The 16,714-nt window shown below is 44.8% G+C and overlaps 1 protein-coding gene and 1 pseudogene across 1 annotated transcript in view; both read right to left on the bottom strand.

Annotated features, from left to right (window-relative positions):
- The window catches only part of LOC102922378 (protein argonaute-4), a 39,884-nt gene extending 26,217 nt beyond the window's left edge, over positions 1 to 13,667 (bottom strand). Inside the window, exons 1-3 of the mRNA XM_042271874.2 lie at positions 13,394 to 13,667; positions 3,724 to 3,889; positions 487 to 607 (exon numbers count right to left, since the gene is read on the bottom strand). Coding sequence (XP_042127808.2) covers positions 487 to 607; positions 3,724 to 3,889; positions 13,394 to 13,412 — 306 coding nt within the window. The 5' untranslated portion in view covers positions 13,413 to 13,667. The remainder of the gene's footprint in view (positions 1 to 486; positions 608 to 3,723; positions 3,890 to 13,393) is intronic.
- LOC102922697 (exosome complex component CSL4 pseudogene) lies at positions 8,478 to 9,225 on the bottom strand (annotated as a pseudogene).
- Positions 13,668 to 16,714: the final 3,047 nt, after the last annotated feature.

Here is a 16,714-nt window from a genome sequence, read left to right on the forward strand (position 1 = left end):
CAGCACTTTGTTCAAGCACATGGTTAATGTGGAAATGTGGACTAGCTGTAAGGATGACAAAATCAGTGTGGCCCTGGTGTTCCTCTCACCGTTCATGATCAGCTAGCGAAGAGTCTGCAGTAATTGTGGAAAGATCTATCATCACAATGAAAAACAGCTCTAAGAACTGAAGAGAAGGAGGCTGTGAGTGTAGCAGGTGTGCAGCCCCGAGTTCAAGCCCCATAGCAAGAAGAGGAACAGCAGCTGCAGGAGGAGGAAGCTGGCAAAAGGCTGAGAAGAGGTGCTTGCCAACAAATCTGACAGCTGGAATTCAATCTCTTGAAAACCACACCGGGGAAGGAGAGAACCAACTCACATGCACTGTGGCGTGCACATGGCCCCACAATTAGTGACTAAAGGAATAAAGAACTAGAGTGACCAGAAAGGAAAGCAGTCGGCCGCTTGTAGTTACTACCAAGTAACGCAGAGTTTCTCCTGCCCACTTACCCTGTCCCGTCCAATTGGCAGTGGATGTGCTGTGTACATGTTTCTTTTGCCATCATAGCCAGGCTGCCGATCCCCAAATATCTGCATCTTGAAGTGTCGCACCATAGTGTCTACTACCTCCCTTAACAGTAATGGAGACAGTAGCAGTTAGCTTTGAGACGTGATCAACAGAAAGCAAAGTGTCACCATGCCTTCAAATATACTCTGTGTGGGACCATGAGGAAAAGTTGAAGTCACAAAGCTGACTCAAGTATGAAAAAAAAACCTTAAGTAATAAGTGAGCACATAAAATATACCTGTAATCCCAACACTGGGGAGGTGGAGGCAGGAGATTCAGGAGTTCAAAGTCATCCTTGGCTAAACACTGTGTTTGAGACCAGCTTGGACTACATGAGACCCAGTCCCGGAAAAAAAATAGACCAATGAGATGGCTCAGCAGATAAAGGTGCTTGCTACCAATCCCAGAACCCACATGGTAGAAGAAAACCATACACATACAAAATAAATTAAGTAACTGTAGCTTTATAAGAATAATCTGCCTATTTCAGACATCTAAGCTTTGCATGGTTGTTTAACCATTACATGATGGCATAAAATCAGAGACGGGCAGCAGTGGCGCACACCTTTAATCCCAGCATTCGGGAGGCAGAGCAAGGTGGATCTCTGTGAGTTCGAGGCCAGCCTGGTCTACAGAGTGAGATCCAGGATAGGCACCAAAACTATACAGAGAAATCTTGTCTAGGAAAAAAAAATCTGGTTTAAGAGCTATATATTCTTTCCATATTAGAAAGGGATAACTTCTCAGCTGGTCTTTTTTCTTTTGGAGACAGGGTCTTATGTAGCCTTGAACTCCTAATATTAAGTGTGGGGATGACAGGCCGGGTTTACATGGTGCTAGGGACCAAATCCAGGGCTTTATGGATAGTAGCAGGCATTCTACTACTGAGCTACAGTTTTGGCCCCCATCCCTGCTTTATTTTTATTGTACTTATCACCATCTAATAAATGATATGTTTTATTTGCTGATTTTATCAAGTTTTGACCATTAGAATATAAACTTCTCAAATACACAAACATTGCCTCCCCAACAGTTTAGAGGGTCTTTTCCCTCTCCTTCTACACCTATTTGATTATGAACTCACAGGGGTAGACTCCAGCAGCTTGCTCCTGTGCATCTGTTCTCACAGTGTGCAACTCTGTGTGGAGGTAGTGGCCTGTCAGTTGAACACATGTACTTTCTCTTTGACTTCCTTCTTTTTTGTAATCATACTCTTTCATGATTTTCAGGAAGCTAGCTCAGCTTTTAAGAGAACTTAATATGTTCAGTATGCTCATTCTCTTGGCAAGAATCTTGCCCTTCATTTGTTTGCATACAGCAACATCAAGAGCATTCTGGCAAACAGCAGAGACTTCTCTGACTTGTAGGATGGTAATACTTGTAGGTGTTTGTTTCTGAACAGCACCCACCCCTCTGATGCCTACAATTTCACCTTTCCTGTGTATTCATTTATATGTGGCCAAAGAACTTTGGAAAGGCCTAGACAAAGCATGCCTTTCCTCTTCCCCTTCTTGTTCACCATTCTGCTGAGTTCCTGAAAGGCTGTAATCTGAGCTGAAAGGCAAGTTTGTGCTGAGCCAGGTATGGTGGCCTGCACCTACAACCCCAGTCCCCAGGGCTGTTTAGGGTCTTAAGTTTACTTCTTACATGGATCTCATTCAGTATCACAGCTTTACCAACAACACCAACAATGCTCATGACTCTCAAATGCCTACCTCCAGCACACCTCTCCCCTGAACCTCTTCCCTGAATCCAATTTCACATACTCTGTACATCTAATAAATATCCTGACCTTAGCATGTCTAGCAGATCCTAGGGCTGAAAGCAGTTAAAAATAGTTAAGTTTGGTTCCCAGCACCCATGTTGGGCAGCTCACAACTGCCTATACCTCCAGCTTCAAGGAAAATCTGACACCCTTTCCTGGTTCTCATGGATAAACACACACAAACACATACACACACTTGAAAACACATGTCTTCACTTAGAAGGCTAAGGCTGGAAGATCTGAATTCAAGTACACTGTTTTTGTTTGTTTGGTTGGTTGGTTCGGTTTGGTTTGATTTCGATTTTTGGTTTTTCGAGACAGGGTTTCTCTGTGTAGTTTTGGTGCCTTCCTGGATCTCACTCTGTAGACCAGGCTGGCCTCGAACTCACAGAGATCCACCTTGCTCTGCCTCCCGAATGCTGGGATTAAAGGCGTGCGCTACCTCCGCCTGGCTCAAGTACACGGTAAACCAATGCTAGTCTGGGCGACATATCAAGACCCTGTGTCTCAGAAGAACAAACAAATACTGAGTATGGGGTACGTGCCTGCAATTCCAGTACTTGGGAGGTACAGACAAAAGGATCAGGAATTCAAAGGCAGGCTGGGCTATAAAGAAACCCTATCTCAAAATAAATAACTAAAATAAAATAAACAAGTCAATACAGAATGCAGTGCTTGTTGAACAGATTAAAAGTAGCTATTATTAGCATGTTTATTATGAGTGATCTCAGTTATATTTCAGCTGAATAATCATGAGCTTACACAACACTGAACTGTACCAGAAAGCCAAATTATTGCAGTTTAAAATAAAAAAAGATAAACCAAAACCAAAACACCCCCTAAGTATCACCAAATAGCTCACTTGGCAGCAGAGCAAGAATCTTAGTCTAAGAGGCACTGGGGGATGAGCATGTGCAAGCAGAGACATGAGTGAAGTGAGTATATATGTGCTTTTGCTACAGGGTGTCTTCATATCGGTAACTGACCACAACACATTAGCACCTTATCAGAACCCCACTCGGATAATGCCAGAAATAAGCAGGGGCTTTCTTTTTGATACTCTAAGAGAATTCTTACATCAGTACACTTTCATTACAAAGTGATAAAATCTGAATCTCCAGATAGTTCTACTTCCCATATACTAACATCTTCATCTATTGTTACAAACTTCTGGTACTTTGATTGTTGATGACCAGTGACATAGTCACTTTTTCACAGAATATGTATTTATTGATAGATAATGATATATCCGGCAGAGTTGGTTGCCAAAACAACCAAGAGGATCCCATCATATACTTATTAAGAGGGTACAATAATGCCTACCTGCTGAGAGACACTATGATACATAGTAAATTATGTGAGTTAGATACACATATCTACAGATATACAGACATCTACTCTTTCTAATCCTTACCTGTTGACTCTACGAGGCCGTTTTTCTGGTTTAATATCCACATCATAGTGATACACATCTATTTTAGGAATCTGAACCTGAAAATGATTGGCTAACAGTCGAATTGGCTTCCCAACAGTTCCAAGGCCAGGACGACGAGGTGGCTGGAAGAGGCTGGCTGGAGGTCCTAAAGAGATTGAAGACATACACTATGTTATTAGGTAATAAGGAGAATATTTTCTCCATCATAATGACAGTTACAATTATGAAGATCTGATTCATCAGTGAACATATTCTGATATAAAAATCTGGAATCTCTGGGGCTAGAGAGATGGCTCAGAGGTTAAGAGTATTGGTTGTTTGTCCAGAGGACTCGAGTTCAGTTTCCAGCATCTACATGACAGCTCACAACAGTGTATAACTCCAGTTCTAGAAGATCCAATGCCCTCTTCGGGCCTTCGTGGGCACCAGGCACACATGTGGTACAAACCTGCAGGGAAAACACTCACACACATAATTCTTTTTAAATTGAGGTACTGAGTATACTAAATTTCTCTAGATTTCTAAGTAGTTAGCCATGTTGCTATTATTTTTAATATAAGGATCAAAGTTAGACAGGCAGTTATGATTAATTCATCTCATACAGAGGCTTACAAAATTATATACATTTAAAAATAACATATAGCGGGGCTGGAGAGATGGCTCAGGTTAAGAGCCCTGGCTGCTCTTCCAAAGGTCCTGAGTTCAATTCCCAGCACCCACATGGTGGCTCACAACCATCTGTAATGAGATCTGGTACCCTCTTCTGGCCTGCAGGGATATATGCAGGCAGAATATTGTATACATAATAAATAAATAAATAAATAAATAAATAAATAAATAAATAAATAAATCTTTAAAAAAAGCTACACGGGAATGTCTCCTTAAAAAAAAATTAAAAAAAAAAATAACATATAGCAGGGCTGGAGAGATGGCTCAGAGGTTAAGAGCACTGACTGCTCTTCCAGAGATCCTGAGTTCAATTCCCAGCAACCACATGGTGGTTCACAACCATCTGTAATGAGATCTGGTGCCCTCTTCTGGCCTGCAGTCATACATGCTGTATATATAATAAATAAATAAATCTTTAAAAAAATAAAAAATAAAAATAACATATAGCCAGGCATGGTCACACACACCCATAATCCTTGTACTGAAGATGATAAGGTAAGAAAATTAAGAGCTCAAAGGCAGAACCCTCTCTCAAAAAACAATAGGTACCAGTGAGGTGGCTCAGTAAATAAAAACTCTGCTGCCAAGCTGGACAACCTTGTTTTGATATCCAGGACCCACATGGTCAAAGGAAGGAACTGACTCTGCTTGCATGATGTGCTACACACACAAACACACACACACACACACACACACACACACACACTGAATGCATTAATAATTAGGGGCTGGAGAAACAACTTAGCCATTAAGAGCACTGACTGCTCTTCTAGAGAACTTGGATTTAATTCCTGGAATTCACATGGCAGCTCACAACCATATCTGTAACTCTAGTTAAAGGTGATCTGATTCCCTCTTCTGGCCTCTGTGGGCACTAGGCATGCACATGGTACACAGACATACATGGAGGCAAGACACTCAATATAGATAAAATTAATAAAATAATAATAATAACAATAATAATAACAAATAAACCCAGGAGCGTGATATAGTGCATGCCTTTAATTCTGGAACTTAGGTATATGCCCATGTGTGCATGCATGGAGGCCAGAGGTCAACATCAGTTATTCTCATCAATCAATCTCCACCTTACTTTTTAAAGATATATTTATTTTATTTTTTATGTGTATGAGTATTTTGCCTGCATGTATGTATGTATGTATACCACATGCTTGCCTGGTGTCCATGGACGTCAGAAAAGGACATCCTAACCCCCTGGAACTAGAGTTAGAGATGATTGTGTTGTGAACCACCATGTAAGTGCTGGAAACCAAGCGGGGTCCTCTATAACAGCAACAAGTTCTCTTAACCACAGAACCCTCTCTCCAGCTCCCTCAACCTTACTTTGAGACAAGGTCTCTCTGAACCTAAAGCTCAATGGTTCAGCTAGACTGGATAGGCAACAGGCGTTCCTAAGTCCTGCCTGTTGGAGCACTGCCCCTTCAACTTCTGCTTTTTCCATGGATGCTGGGACTCAGGGCCTCATGCTTGCACTGCCCACTGAGCCATCTCCCCAGCCCTACCAAATACATTCTCATATTTAGTTCTCCAGAAAGTTATGTAATGAATAAACAAAATAACTCGTTTACTCAACTCATTTGTACACACAGCAGCTCTCTGTCTCCCTTCCCCTCCCTCTCCCTTTTGACTCCTATTCCCCCTCAGAACAGAACCTCTATTAACCTCCATCAGCAAAGGACTGTGTAGACACAGGCTGCAGATACTTATCTGACCAACTCCCTCTAATGAGAATATCAAGTGGACACTGGCCTAAAAAATAAGCATCTTTTCTATTATGAATAGGCACTGAGCAAAGTAGGTTGTGGTTACAACGGAAAGTTACAAGTTCTCTTACTGAAGTGACATTTCACTGAAAACAGAGACAATTCACTAAAAAAAGGAAAACTTTGAAATACTTGTCTGCTCTGTTCCAACATCACTTAAGGACACCACAGCAAGTATCTTCATGAAATTTGTATTGACAAATCACCATACAATAATATAATAGTTAAAGTTCTGAAAATATCTTCCCATTACTCAATTAATTGTTCATTTTCCTCCTGATTTCAAACTTCAAATGTAGCTGAGATGCAACTTTATGAGAAAGATCCATCCCCTGTATACACAAGACCCTGTGTGCAGGGTAGGACTTAGCTCAAATATAAGAAATCACTTGTGGACCAGCAAGATGGCTCAGCAAGTGAAGGCACTTAGCTGCCAAACTTGAGTTTGACCTATGACCACATGGTGAAAAGAGTGAACTGATTCATGCATGTGTGCACACACACCATAATTTTAAAAAGGAGTAAGTTGTTGCTGGGCGGTGGTGATGCATGCCTTTAATCCCAGCACTCTCGAGAGGCAGAGCCAGATGACGGATCTCTGTGAGTTCAAGGTCAGCCTGGTCTACAGAGGGAGATCCAGGACAGGCACCAAAACTACACAGTGAAACCATCTCGAAAAACCAAAAAAAAAAAAAAAAAAAAAAAAAAAAAAGAGTTTAAGTTGCTAAACTATCCTGTCTTTTATAGGAGACGCATAAATTTTCAGAAGAACTAGAATTCTAGTTCATGGTTTCCACACCTAACTTATCACCCAGCAAGTTGTATGAATTCAATAAACATGGAAGAGTATCATTAGTTCCAGGTAAAAACAAAACAGAAACATCAACCCTAATATACAAAATGTGACAATTATTTTTCAATAAAGCAAAAGCACATAATATATTTAAAAAGCACATATGAAAAGTACTATTGTGATGCACAGAGATCTATTCTGGGTATGATAAGGCAATTACTAATCAACCCAATTAAATCATATAGACAAATCAGCTTTGTAAAAAAAATACACTTAATCATCATAACATAATTAGAAAGAATCTGTTCTTATAAGAGAAATTTGGAAGCAGAAACTTTGATCAAATGAGTTGCCTATGAATCTGATTTTTAATAATGACTGGATCAAGGCCTCCCATTTCTCCCCCAGATTTCACAGGGTTTTGATTATCTATACTTCTCTAAAGAACTTAAAGGTAGAGGGACTGAAATAAAAGAGATTCAATAGAAAATTGGAAGTATAGCTCATTGGTACAAGATGCTCCTACAGGTAGTACAGGATGAGCCCCTGGCCTGATCCTTAGCACCAAAAATTAGAGTAAATTTTTTTTTTTTTTGGTTTTTTGAGACAGGGTTTCTCTGTGTAGCTTTGAGCCTTTCCTGGAACTCGCTTTGTAGACCAGGTTGGCCTCGAACTCACAGAGATCCGCCTGCCTCTGCCTCCCAAGTGCTGGGAGTAAAGGCATGCGCCACCACCGCCCGGCGAGTAAAATATTTTATGTCTCCTGTTTTTTGTTTTTGTTTTTGTTTTTAAACAAATGAAAAGCATGTTTTTCCCCAGTCATAGCAAAATACATATATACACATTTATACAGGCATAAGCTATTTCCAATATAACATGGTTTTGTTTGCTGAATGTCTTTAAAATAAGATTCACTGGCCAAGGGCTGGAGAGATGGCTCAGTGGTTAAGAGCACTGACTGCTCTTCCAGAGGTCCTGAGTTCAATTCCCAGCACCCACATGGTGGCTCACAACCATGTGTAATGAGATCTGGTGCCCTCTTCTATGTACATAATAAATAAATTAAAAAAAAAAAAAAAAAGATTCACCAGCCAAGAGAATAGTCACTGTTACTCAAGAATAGTGGCCGGGCGGTGGTGGTTCACGCCTTTAATCCCAGCACTCGGGAGGCAGAGGCAGGCGGATCTTTGTGAGTTCCAGGCCAGCCTGGTCTACAGAGCGAGATCCAGGACAGGCACAAAGCTACACAGAGAAACCCTGTCTAGAAAAAAAAAAAAATAGTGTTTCAAATGGATTACAGTTCCAATTTCTTTTTTATGTTTTTGGTTGAAAGAGTCTTACTAGGCCATGCTGTTCTCAAATTTGGGAACTAACAATCTTCCTGTCTCGGCTGCATGGGCCTTGGGTGCTCATTACAACATGAATGTATTTCTGGCAGAATTTTCAAGAGGTGGTTGTGAGCTGACTGCAGGCACCTTAATAAAGACCATGGCATCTTGATGTTCTTTCATACTCATATTCTTGGAAAGAGTTGACTCTGTCATTGGGGTAAAGTGTGGTTGGGGTTTGTAAGAACTCATGAGGGCTTCACTCTGGCCACTTTCCGGAATTCTTTAGTGTGGGTCTTAGGGCATTGCATCTCACACCAGCTGATGGGAACCATCTGGATACCTGATTCACTGTGGGCTACCACTACCCCTAACTCATTTCCAGCAGCAGTAGTCAGTAGATAATTGGACTGTGCATCACCGAGGGAGATAACTTTGGCCAATATGTCACCCGGGCAGAAATTTCAGCCTTGTCTTTTTCATTTGCTCGGACATCTTCCTTGGGGATAGTTCCTCAAAAAGCATTTTTTAGTGGTGTGGACCCCCACATACAAGATGTGTACTATGTATGGCAAAATGTGAGTTGATGCTAGAGACTATTTAGGTGACAACAGCGCCCACATCTGGAAGTAACTGGGACTGTTTCTCTCATCATAGACATCACAGGAAGCTCTTCTCCCTGGTCTTCCTCAGTCAGCAAGGAAAAGATGTAGCCGTGCAGGGTGTAGGCGCCGCTACTGAGGCTGCCTTCCTCCAAGATACACAGACGTTCGCCGGGGATGGAGTATCTCACAGGTAGTGCCATGCTTGCCCCTGTCCAAAAACCTCCTGTTCTTTGAGATTTATTTTTGTTTTATATGTATGGGTGTCTTGCCAGCAGCATGGGGCACAGGGTCCCCTTGGAACTAGAGTTAGAGATAATTGTTAGTTCCCATGTGGGTGCTAGGGATTGAACCCAGTCCTCCGGAAGAGTAGTCAGTGCTCTTCACCACTGAGCCATCAGCCCTGTGTCACTTTTTTTTTTTTTTTGACAAAAGAAAGGTTAAGTGAGTGACCACTTCTTTTAATAAACTTAGATCTATTTAGAGATTATATTCTAGCCAGGTGGTGGTGGCTCACGCCTTTAATCCCAGCACTCAGGAGGCAGAGGCAGGTGGATCTCTGTGAGTTCAAGGCCAGCCTGGTCTACAAAGCGAGTTCTAGGAAAGGTGCAAAGCTACAGAGAAACCCTGTCTCGAAAAAACAAAACAAAACAAAACAAAAAAAAGAAGAAAGAAATTATATTCTAAATATTTCATTCCAAAAGTCAGTTTCTTTGAGTTGGGCAAGATTTATTTAGTATAACAATAAAGCATGGTGGCTAAGCCTCAGGAACCAAAATACCTGAGTTCTGGTTTGGTTCTGGTCTTAACCACTTCCTAACTGTATGGCATTGGGCCTGCCTCTTGGCTTCTCTAGATCTCAGCTTCCTCTTCTACTAAAACAGGGATAGGTGGCAATCCCATCTATCTCGTAACGCTGTAGTGAGGACTCCAGGAGATGACGTCTATAAAAGGCTTACCATAGCGCCTTATAACAGTTATATATCCAATAAGTGTTAGCTATTATAATGATAGCTGCATAAAGGTTATAGTTATTTAATATGCCCACAGATGTTCTGGTTTTATATTCGTGACATCCCTACAACTTTTTGACAGTCAAAAAAAGGACTTTTCTAAAAACAAAGCATTCATGATTTAACCCAAAACGGTTGAGATCACCCTTAAAGAAAGAGGTTGTCAGAGCAGGAATGAGACATCCCACTCTGGTCCTCATTTCCCCCACAGAACTCTGAGTCTGGAAGTCATTTGTGCTCTTTGAACCTTGATTTTCCATCTGTAAAAGGAGGATAGATGTCTGCCTTGTCTACTTCCCAAAGGACCAAATGAGCTAATAGGCTCTGTTCGGTTGGTTGGTTGGGTTTTGAGGGTTTTTTTGTTTGTTTGTTTTTGTTTTGATAGGGTCTTACTCAGTAGCCTAGACTTTGGACTCACAGTAATCCCCCTGCTTCAGCCTTCCAAGTGCTGGGATTACAATTATAAACCACCTGGTCTTGCTCAAATGAACTCATAATTAAAGTATTTGCTTTTTAAAAAATTATTTATTTTGATGTGAGTATTTATTTTTTGTGTGGGTGTTTCTCCTGCATGTATGTCTGTGTACCACATATATGCACTGCCCACAGAGGCCAGAAGAGTGTGTTGTATCCCCTGAGACTGGAGTTACAGTTTCCCAGCACTATATGGTTGCTGGGAATCGAATCCGGGCCCTCTGGAACAGCACCCAGTACTCTTAACCACTGAGTCATTTCCCCAGCCCATATAAGTATTTTACAAATGATAAAAGCACTACAAAGGGCTGGGGAACTGCAATTCAAATGGAAGGGCAGTTGCCCGTCATTCATGGAGCCCTGGGCTCCATCCCAACCACTGCAAAAACAAATAAACAAGCAACTACAAAATAAAAAAGAACCATGCAAAAATTAAGGTTATAATCACTGGAACCAAAATGAATGATAAAGGTCATCTAATTTTCTAAGTTACAGACAGAAGATGAACCTGGGCAGTGGCAGAGGTAAGCAGGACTAAGAGGCCTCCAGGGATTGATTTTTTTTCCCAGGGATTGTTGGAGCTTCTGCTCCAACACACAGCGGGTGGCGGCGGCGGCGGTAGCGACACACACCTTTAATCCCAACACTCCGAAGGCAGAGGCAGGGGAAGGGGAATCTGAGTTCACCGCCAGCCTGGCCTACAGAGTGATTTCCAGGACACCCAGAGTTTTTATACAGAGAAACTCTGTCTCAAGAAGCCAAAAAAAGAACCAACACACTAGATCTAGGCATGGTCTCATGGAAGTAAAAAAGTGCTTCTCCAGTTCTAAAACAGCCTGGAAGCAACACCCTCACAAGACCCAAAGACTCCCTTTGTTCCCATTCCATGTTCAACAAGCAATTACTATTTGTTATTAACTAGGTTTCCAAGGTAGTCAGATACCAAGACCAAGTCTGCTATATAGCAGACAGGAAAAGTTACTCAACAGAGAAGACCTATGTAAAATTTCAGCTTAATCATTGGTGTCTTTTAAATAGGGTTAATGAATATTCATTCTCTACAAATTAAGCAATTCTAAGAAAACGGCTAAGTCTTCTGACCTGCAAAATCTAATAGAAATCAAACCGAAGAGGGTGGGCAGCTGGTTTCCTGGGCAGTTCCTTTCATCCCCATGCTGATTCTTTTCATGCAACTCAGTTTGTACACATAGTTACAGCTAATAATTGCAACAGTTGCTTCAATTACAAGTTACTCATGGGAGGGAAGAGAAGAAACATTTGTTGAACATCTGTACTACTCTTGACAAGAAGACGTCTCACAAATGCAGCGTTTCATTCTCACTTCAGTCTTACAGCACATAGCAGCCTGGTTTTATAGAAAAGAAAACTGAAGTTCAATAGAATTAAGTGGTGGGGAAGTGATGGCAGAGGCAGGGAGTTATACAAGTATGAAATTACTATATTAGATTTGAATGGAACTCTGACATAGTCCTAAAGCCACAAGCATGCTTTTACCTAGGGAACCAGGTCTGAAGTAACTTAGCATACTATGTTGAGGTTTATCCAATATATAACTAACCAGTGTAGCCCAAGCTGCTTCCATCTCTTTCTCTTCCTTTCCCCAGCCTCCCGGAAGCTGAGATAAGTATGCAACAGCACAGCAGGCTCAAATCTGTTTGTTTATAGTCAGGGTCTCAAGTAGCCCAGGCTGACCTTAAACTCCTGATCTTCCTGCCTCCACCTCCCAACTGTCAGGATTATAAGCATATGCCACCATAGCCTGCTAAGCCAATTCATTTTTCAAAGGCCTATGAAATTTGAATGTGTGGACCTTTAATTGTTTAACTTTAAGCAGCAAATGAAGATAGGATTTAATTACTCGGTTATGTGAATATGTTCAAGTAAACAAACTTGCCGAGTTTCCAAATTCAAATAATAAACCTAATCTTCGATGTACTTAAAAAGCATACAACTAAGTCCACTATATAGATAGACAAGGTTTGAATATGAAAATTAATTCCATCACTGCCCCTAAATCTTGTCCTACTTAGCCAAGTCATTAGCAACCTGTTGGGGCTTGAGACAGAAGCACTAGGCTCCAATTGCAGAGCATTCAAGAGAGTCTGGAATGCTTCCTTGGGTTGGGGCAGAAAGGGAGCTAGCCAGGGGCCACCCATACCATTCATGAGAGTTTGGAATGCTTCCTTGGGTTGGAGCAGAAAGGGAGATAGCCAGGGGCCACCCATACCATTCATGAGAGTTTGGAATGCTTCCTTGGGTTGGGGAGAAAGGGAGATAACCAGGGGCCACCCATATCCGAAACGAATCCCATAGCTTCAAAAATACTTTCTCATTTGCTCCTCGCAAGCACTCATAACCCAATTGAGAGAACGCAGGACATTGATCTCTGTGTTGGGGAGTCCCGGCTGACGATTCTCCTGTCATTCAAGGTCTAGTCCACAGCACTCTGGGTCCGACAAACTGACAGATACCAAACTTCAGGACCTCGAAAAAAGAATGGCTTTCAGGGGCTTGGGGGTGAGTGGGTCTCCCTCATCTGAGGAAGCAGCTGTCAGTGCAAAGAAAAAAGGGGATTCGGCCCCACACCAAGAGCAAGCAACCTTGGTAAAGGTGGGAGGCCTTCCAGGTTTGGGCCAGGTCTCCGCTTGCACCAGACCCACGGTCCCTGTCGAGGCCCGGGCTAGCCCCGCGGCGACCGTGGACAGGGCTCTCCTGAGGTCTGCCCTGGCTCGGGAGACTCGGTTCACCTCCAGAGCCTCCGCCGCTTAGACCCCAAGTCTTCAGCCCGGGCACGGTTCCCGCCCCCCAGGGACGGGGGACCCTTCCTTCCCGGCGCCTGGCAACCCGCATCCGGGGCCGCGCGAGCGGCGGCGGGGCCGCGACAGTCCCTTCCGCCGGGTCCGTCCGCCCTCCCCTAACTCCCCCCGAGCCCCGGGTCCGGCCCCGGCCTGAGCGCGCTCCTCACCGGGTCCCAGCGCCTCCATGGCGGCGACAGGGGCTGCCTCGCTCCGGTCCCCGGCGCCTCCCGCTCCGGGCCCCGCTGCCACTGCCACCGCCGCCGCCGCCGCGTAACGCTTGCTCTCGGGAATATTGGCGCGGAAGCGGCGCCGCGAAGACGCGGGCGCTGGGCAGGGGGCGGCGGCGGCGGCACCCGGCCCGGGGACAGGGACCCGGCTTCTCTCACGGCTCTTCCGGCCTCGGCGACAACAAAAACAATCCCCGCCGCCGCCGCCAGCTGGAGCGGGAGCGGGAGGCGGCGCGCGCCCGCCGGGCGGGGGGAGAGGGGGCGGCGCCGGGCGCGCGCACCCGGAGTCCCGGCCGGCGGCGAAGGGGGCGCGTGCGCGGCCCCGCAGCGCGCGGGGTCCGGCGAGTCGGCCGGGGTGGGGCGGGGGGCGGCGGGCGCGCGCCCTGAGGGCCGAGCCCAGAGAAGTCGGCGGGCGCTCGCCTCTCGGCGGATCCTGTCCTCCGGCGGCGATCGGTCCTCGAATCGGCCCCTCGAAAAGAGCGGGCTTCTAGCCCTTGCGGTCCCCGCGGGCGCAGTCCTCCTCCTCCTCCTCTTCGTCCTGAGACTCGCCTCGCCCACCCCAGATGACCGCTTCTCCCTCACCCCCTACCCCACCCCGGAGACCTCAGGCACAGCCGCCCTCACACACACACACACACACACACACACACACACACACACACACCCCTCCAGTCCCCCCGGAGACCTCAGGCACAGCCGCCCTCACACACACACACACACACACACACACACACACACACACACACACACACACACCCCTCCAGTCCCCTTCCTTACCTGTGCTGCAACCACAGGTCCTCTTCTTGGTCCCACGACAGGTCAACATGGCCACGGAGCCTCCGCAGCAGTCCACACTCCAAGGCAACGTGTACCCCCGCAGGCGCCGAGTGCTTAAGGTTTCCAGCCAGTCAGGGCTTTATTTAAGACCGGACCCTAGTCCGGGCGTGGTGGTGCACGCCTTTAATCCCAGCACTCGGGAGGCAGAGGCAGGAGAATCTCTGTGAGTTCGAGGCCAGCCTGGGCTACAGAGCGAGATCCAGGACAGGCTCCAAAATCACACCGAGAAACCCAAGACAGGACTGTAGGGTGTCTAGTCAACTGAATGGGGCGGCGGCGATCTACTAGTTTAAAGGCATTAGGCATTACACCGCAGTGTTCTAGTTTGCTAGGGCCGCCATTGAGTATCGCAGAATGTGTAGCTTAATGGAGATGCATTTTCTCTCAGGTCTGGAGACTGAAATACTAATAAGATAGGGTAGCGGGGGTTTCTTCTGAGATTTTTCCCCTTCGGTTGTAGATGTCTGTCTTCCTGTGTGATCACAAGGCCTTCCCTTTGTATCTTCTGTTTTTAGGTTTATTAATATTTTATGTGTCTAAGTGTTTTGCCTCCATGTACTGCCTGCATGTATGTATTTGTGCCTTCGGAGGCCAGAAGACCGCACCGTACCCCCAGAATTGAAGTTACAGATCGTGTAAGCTGCACTAGGAATCGAACCTGGGTCCTCTCAAGAATAACAAGTGTCCTTAACCACTAAGCCATCTCTACAGCACCTAACCTCTTCTTATGAGGAAGATGCTCAGTGGGTAAAGGCACTTTCTACACTGACAACCTGAGTTCCATCTCCAAGGCCAATATGGTGGAAGAAGATAACTGACCCTTTGAAGTTGTCCTCTGACCTCCACATGAGTGCCATGGGTACACCCCATATAAATAAATAAATAAATAAATAAATAAATAAATAAATAAATAAATAAATGCTTTAAATTGTCTTAAGAAACAAAACCAGGGTTTGGGGATTTAGCTCAGTGGTAGAGCCCTTGCCTAGCAAGCACAAGACCCTAGATTCGGTCCTCAGCTCCGAAAAAAAAAAAAAACAAAAACAGATCCTGAGTGGTGGAGGAGGAGGAAGAGTTCAAGGCCAGCCTCAGCTACCAAAGAATTCAAGGCCAGCCCCCATGCTTTAAGAGACATTGTCTCCAAAAATAAACTTTTAAAAAATAAAATAAGAGCCAGGCGGTGGTGGCACACGCCTTTAATCCCAGCACTCGGGAGGCAGAGGCAGGCGGATCTCTGTGAGTTCGAGGCCAGCCTGGTCTACCAAGTGAGTTCCAGGAAAGGCGCAAAGCTACACAAAGAAACCCTGTCTGGAAAAAAACAAAAAAATAAAATAAAAACCAAGTCAGGTATTAGCTTAAATAACAACAATGGGGGGGTGCAGAAAATTGGAGGAGAAAGTATTCACGAAATAAATGTGGGCTGAGGAGATATGTCAGTCAGTTGAAGTATTTGCTCTCTAAGCATGACCTGAGTTCAATCCAAGTTAAAAGATGCAGCAGCAGTAGGCAGCCAGGCATGGTGGTCACACTTGTAATCCCAACACTGAGAAGGCAAAGTCAGACACATCACTGGAGCTCACTGCCAGCCAACTTGGAGACAAACAAACAAACAGGATAACGCCTGAGGAAGATCCCTGAGCTGCTACACACACACACACACACACACACACACACACACACACACACACACACACAAGAAAGACTGGTATACAACTAAAAGGAAAAGAAAAAAAAAATAGCTAGAAGCTCAAGGTGTTTGGTTTGGTTTGGATTTTGTTGTTGCCAGCAGTTGTGAGACAAGGTCTCAAGTGTCCCCGGCTGACCTAGAACTTGCTGCGTGACTGAACAGCCAATAGCCAGGGAAGAGGTGTAGGTGGGACTTCCAGGAAGGGAGAGTAAGTAGGAGGAGGAGTTTAGGCTCAGAAAGAAAAAGAGACGCCAGAAAGACAGCCGGGGCCAGACAGACACGGAGGAAGCAGGGAAGTAGGACATACAGAGTGAAAGAAAGGTTAAAAAGCCACGAGGCAAAAAACGACGATGAAGAGAAACAGGTTAAATTAAGTTAAAAGAGCTAGTGGGACAAGCCTAAGCTAAGCCCTGGGTTCGATCCTCAGCTCCAAAAAAAAAGCAAGAAACTGGAGCATAAAATGTGCAGCTCCAGTCAGGACTGCAGTGTTGCGCCCCTCAAATACCCCAACCCCGTCTTTGTTGGCTACTCCATTATCTCCATTTCATTCTCAAACTCAGTCCCTCCGAGGCACCCTTTACCCTCTTCCTGGTCACCCTTTCTATTGCAGTTCTGTAATTACTAAATTGCCCCGTGTCTCAGTTCGGGAAGCCTACCTACCCTCCACTTCCTGCTCTGCTTCCTGTGTGGCTGAGAAGCCATGCCTCAAAACCACTTCCCCTTCAGATGTCTCTGCC

The sequence above is a fragment of the Peromyscus maniculatus genome, chromosome 2 (assembly GCF_049852395.1).
Source record: "Peromyscus maniculatus bairdii isolate BWxNUB_F1_BW_parent chromosome 2, HU_Pman_BW_mat_3.1, whole genome shotgun sequence".
Classification (NCBI taxonomy): Eukaryota; Metazoa; Chordata; class Mammalia; order Rodentia; family Cricetidae; genus Peromyscus; species Peromyscus maniculatus.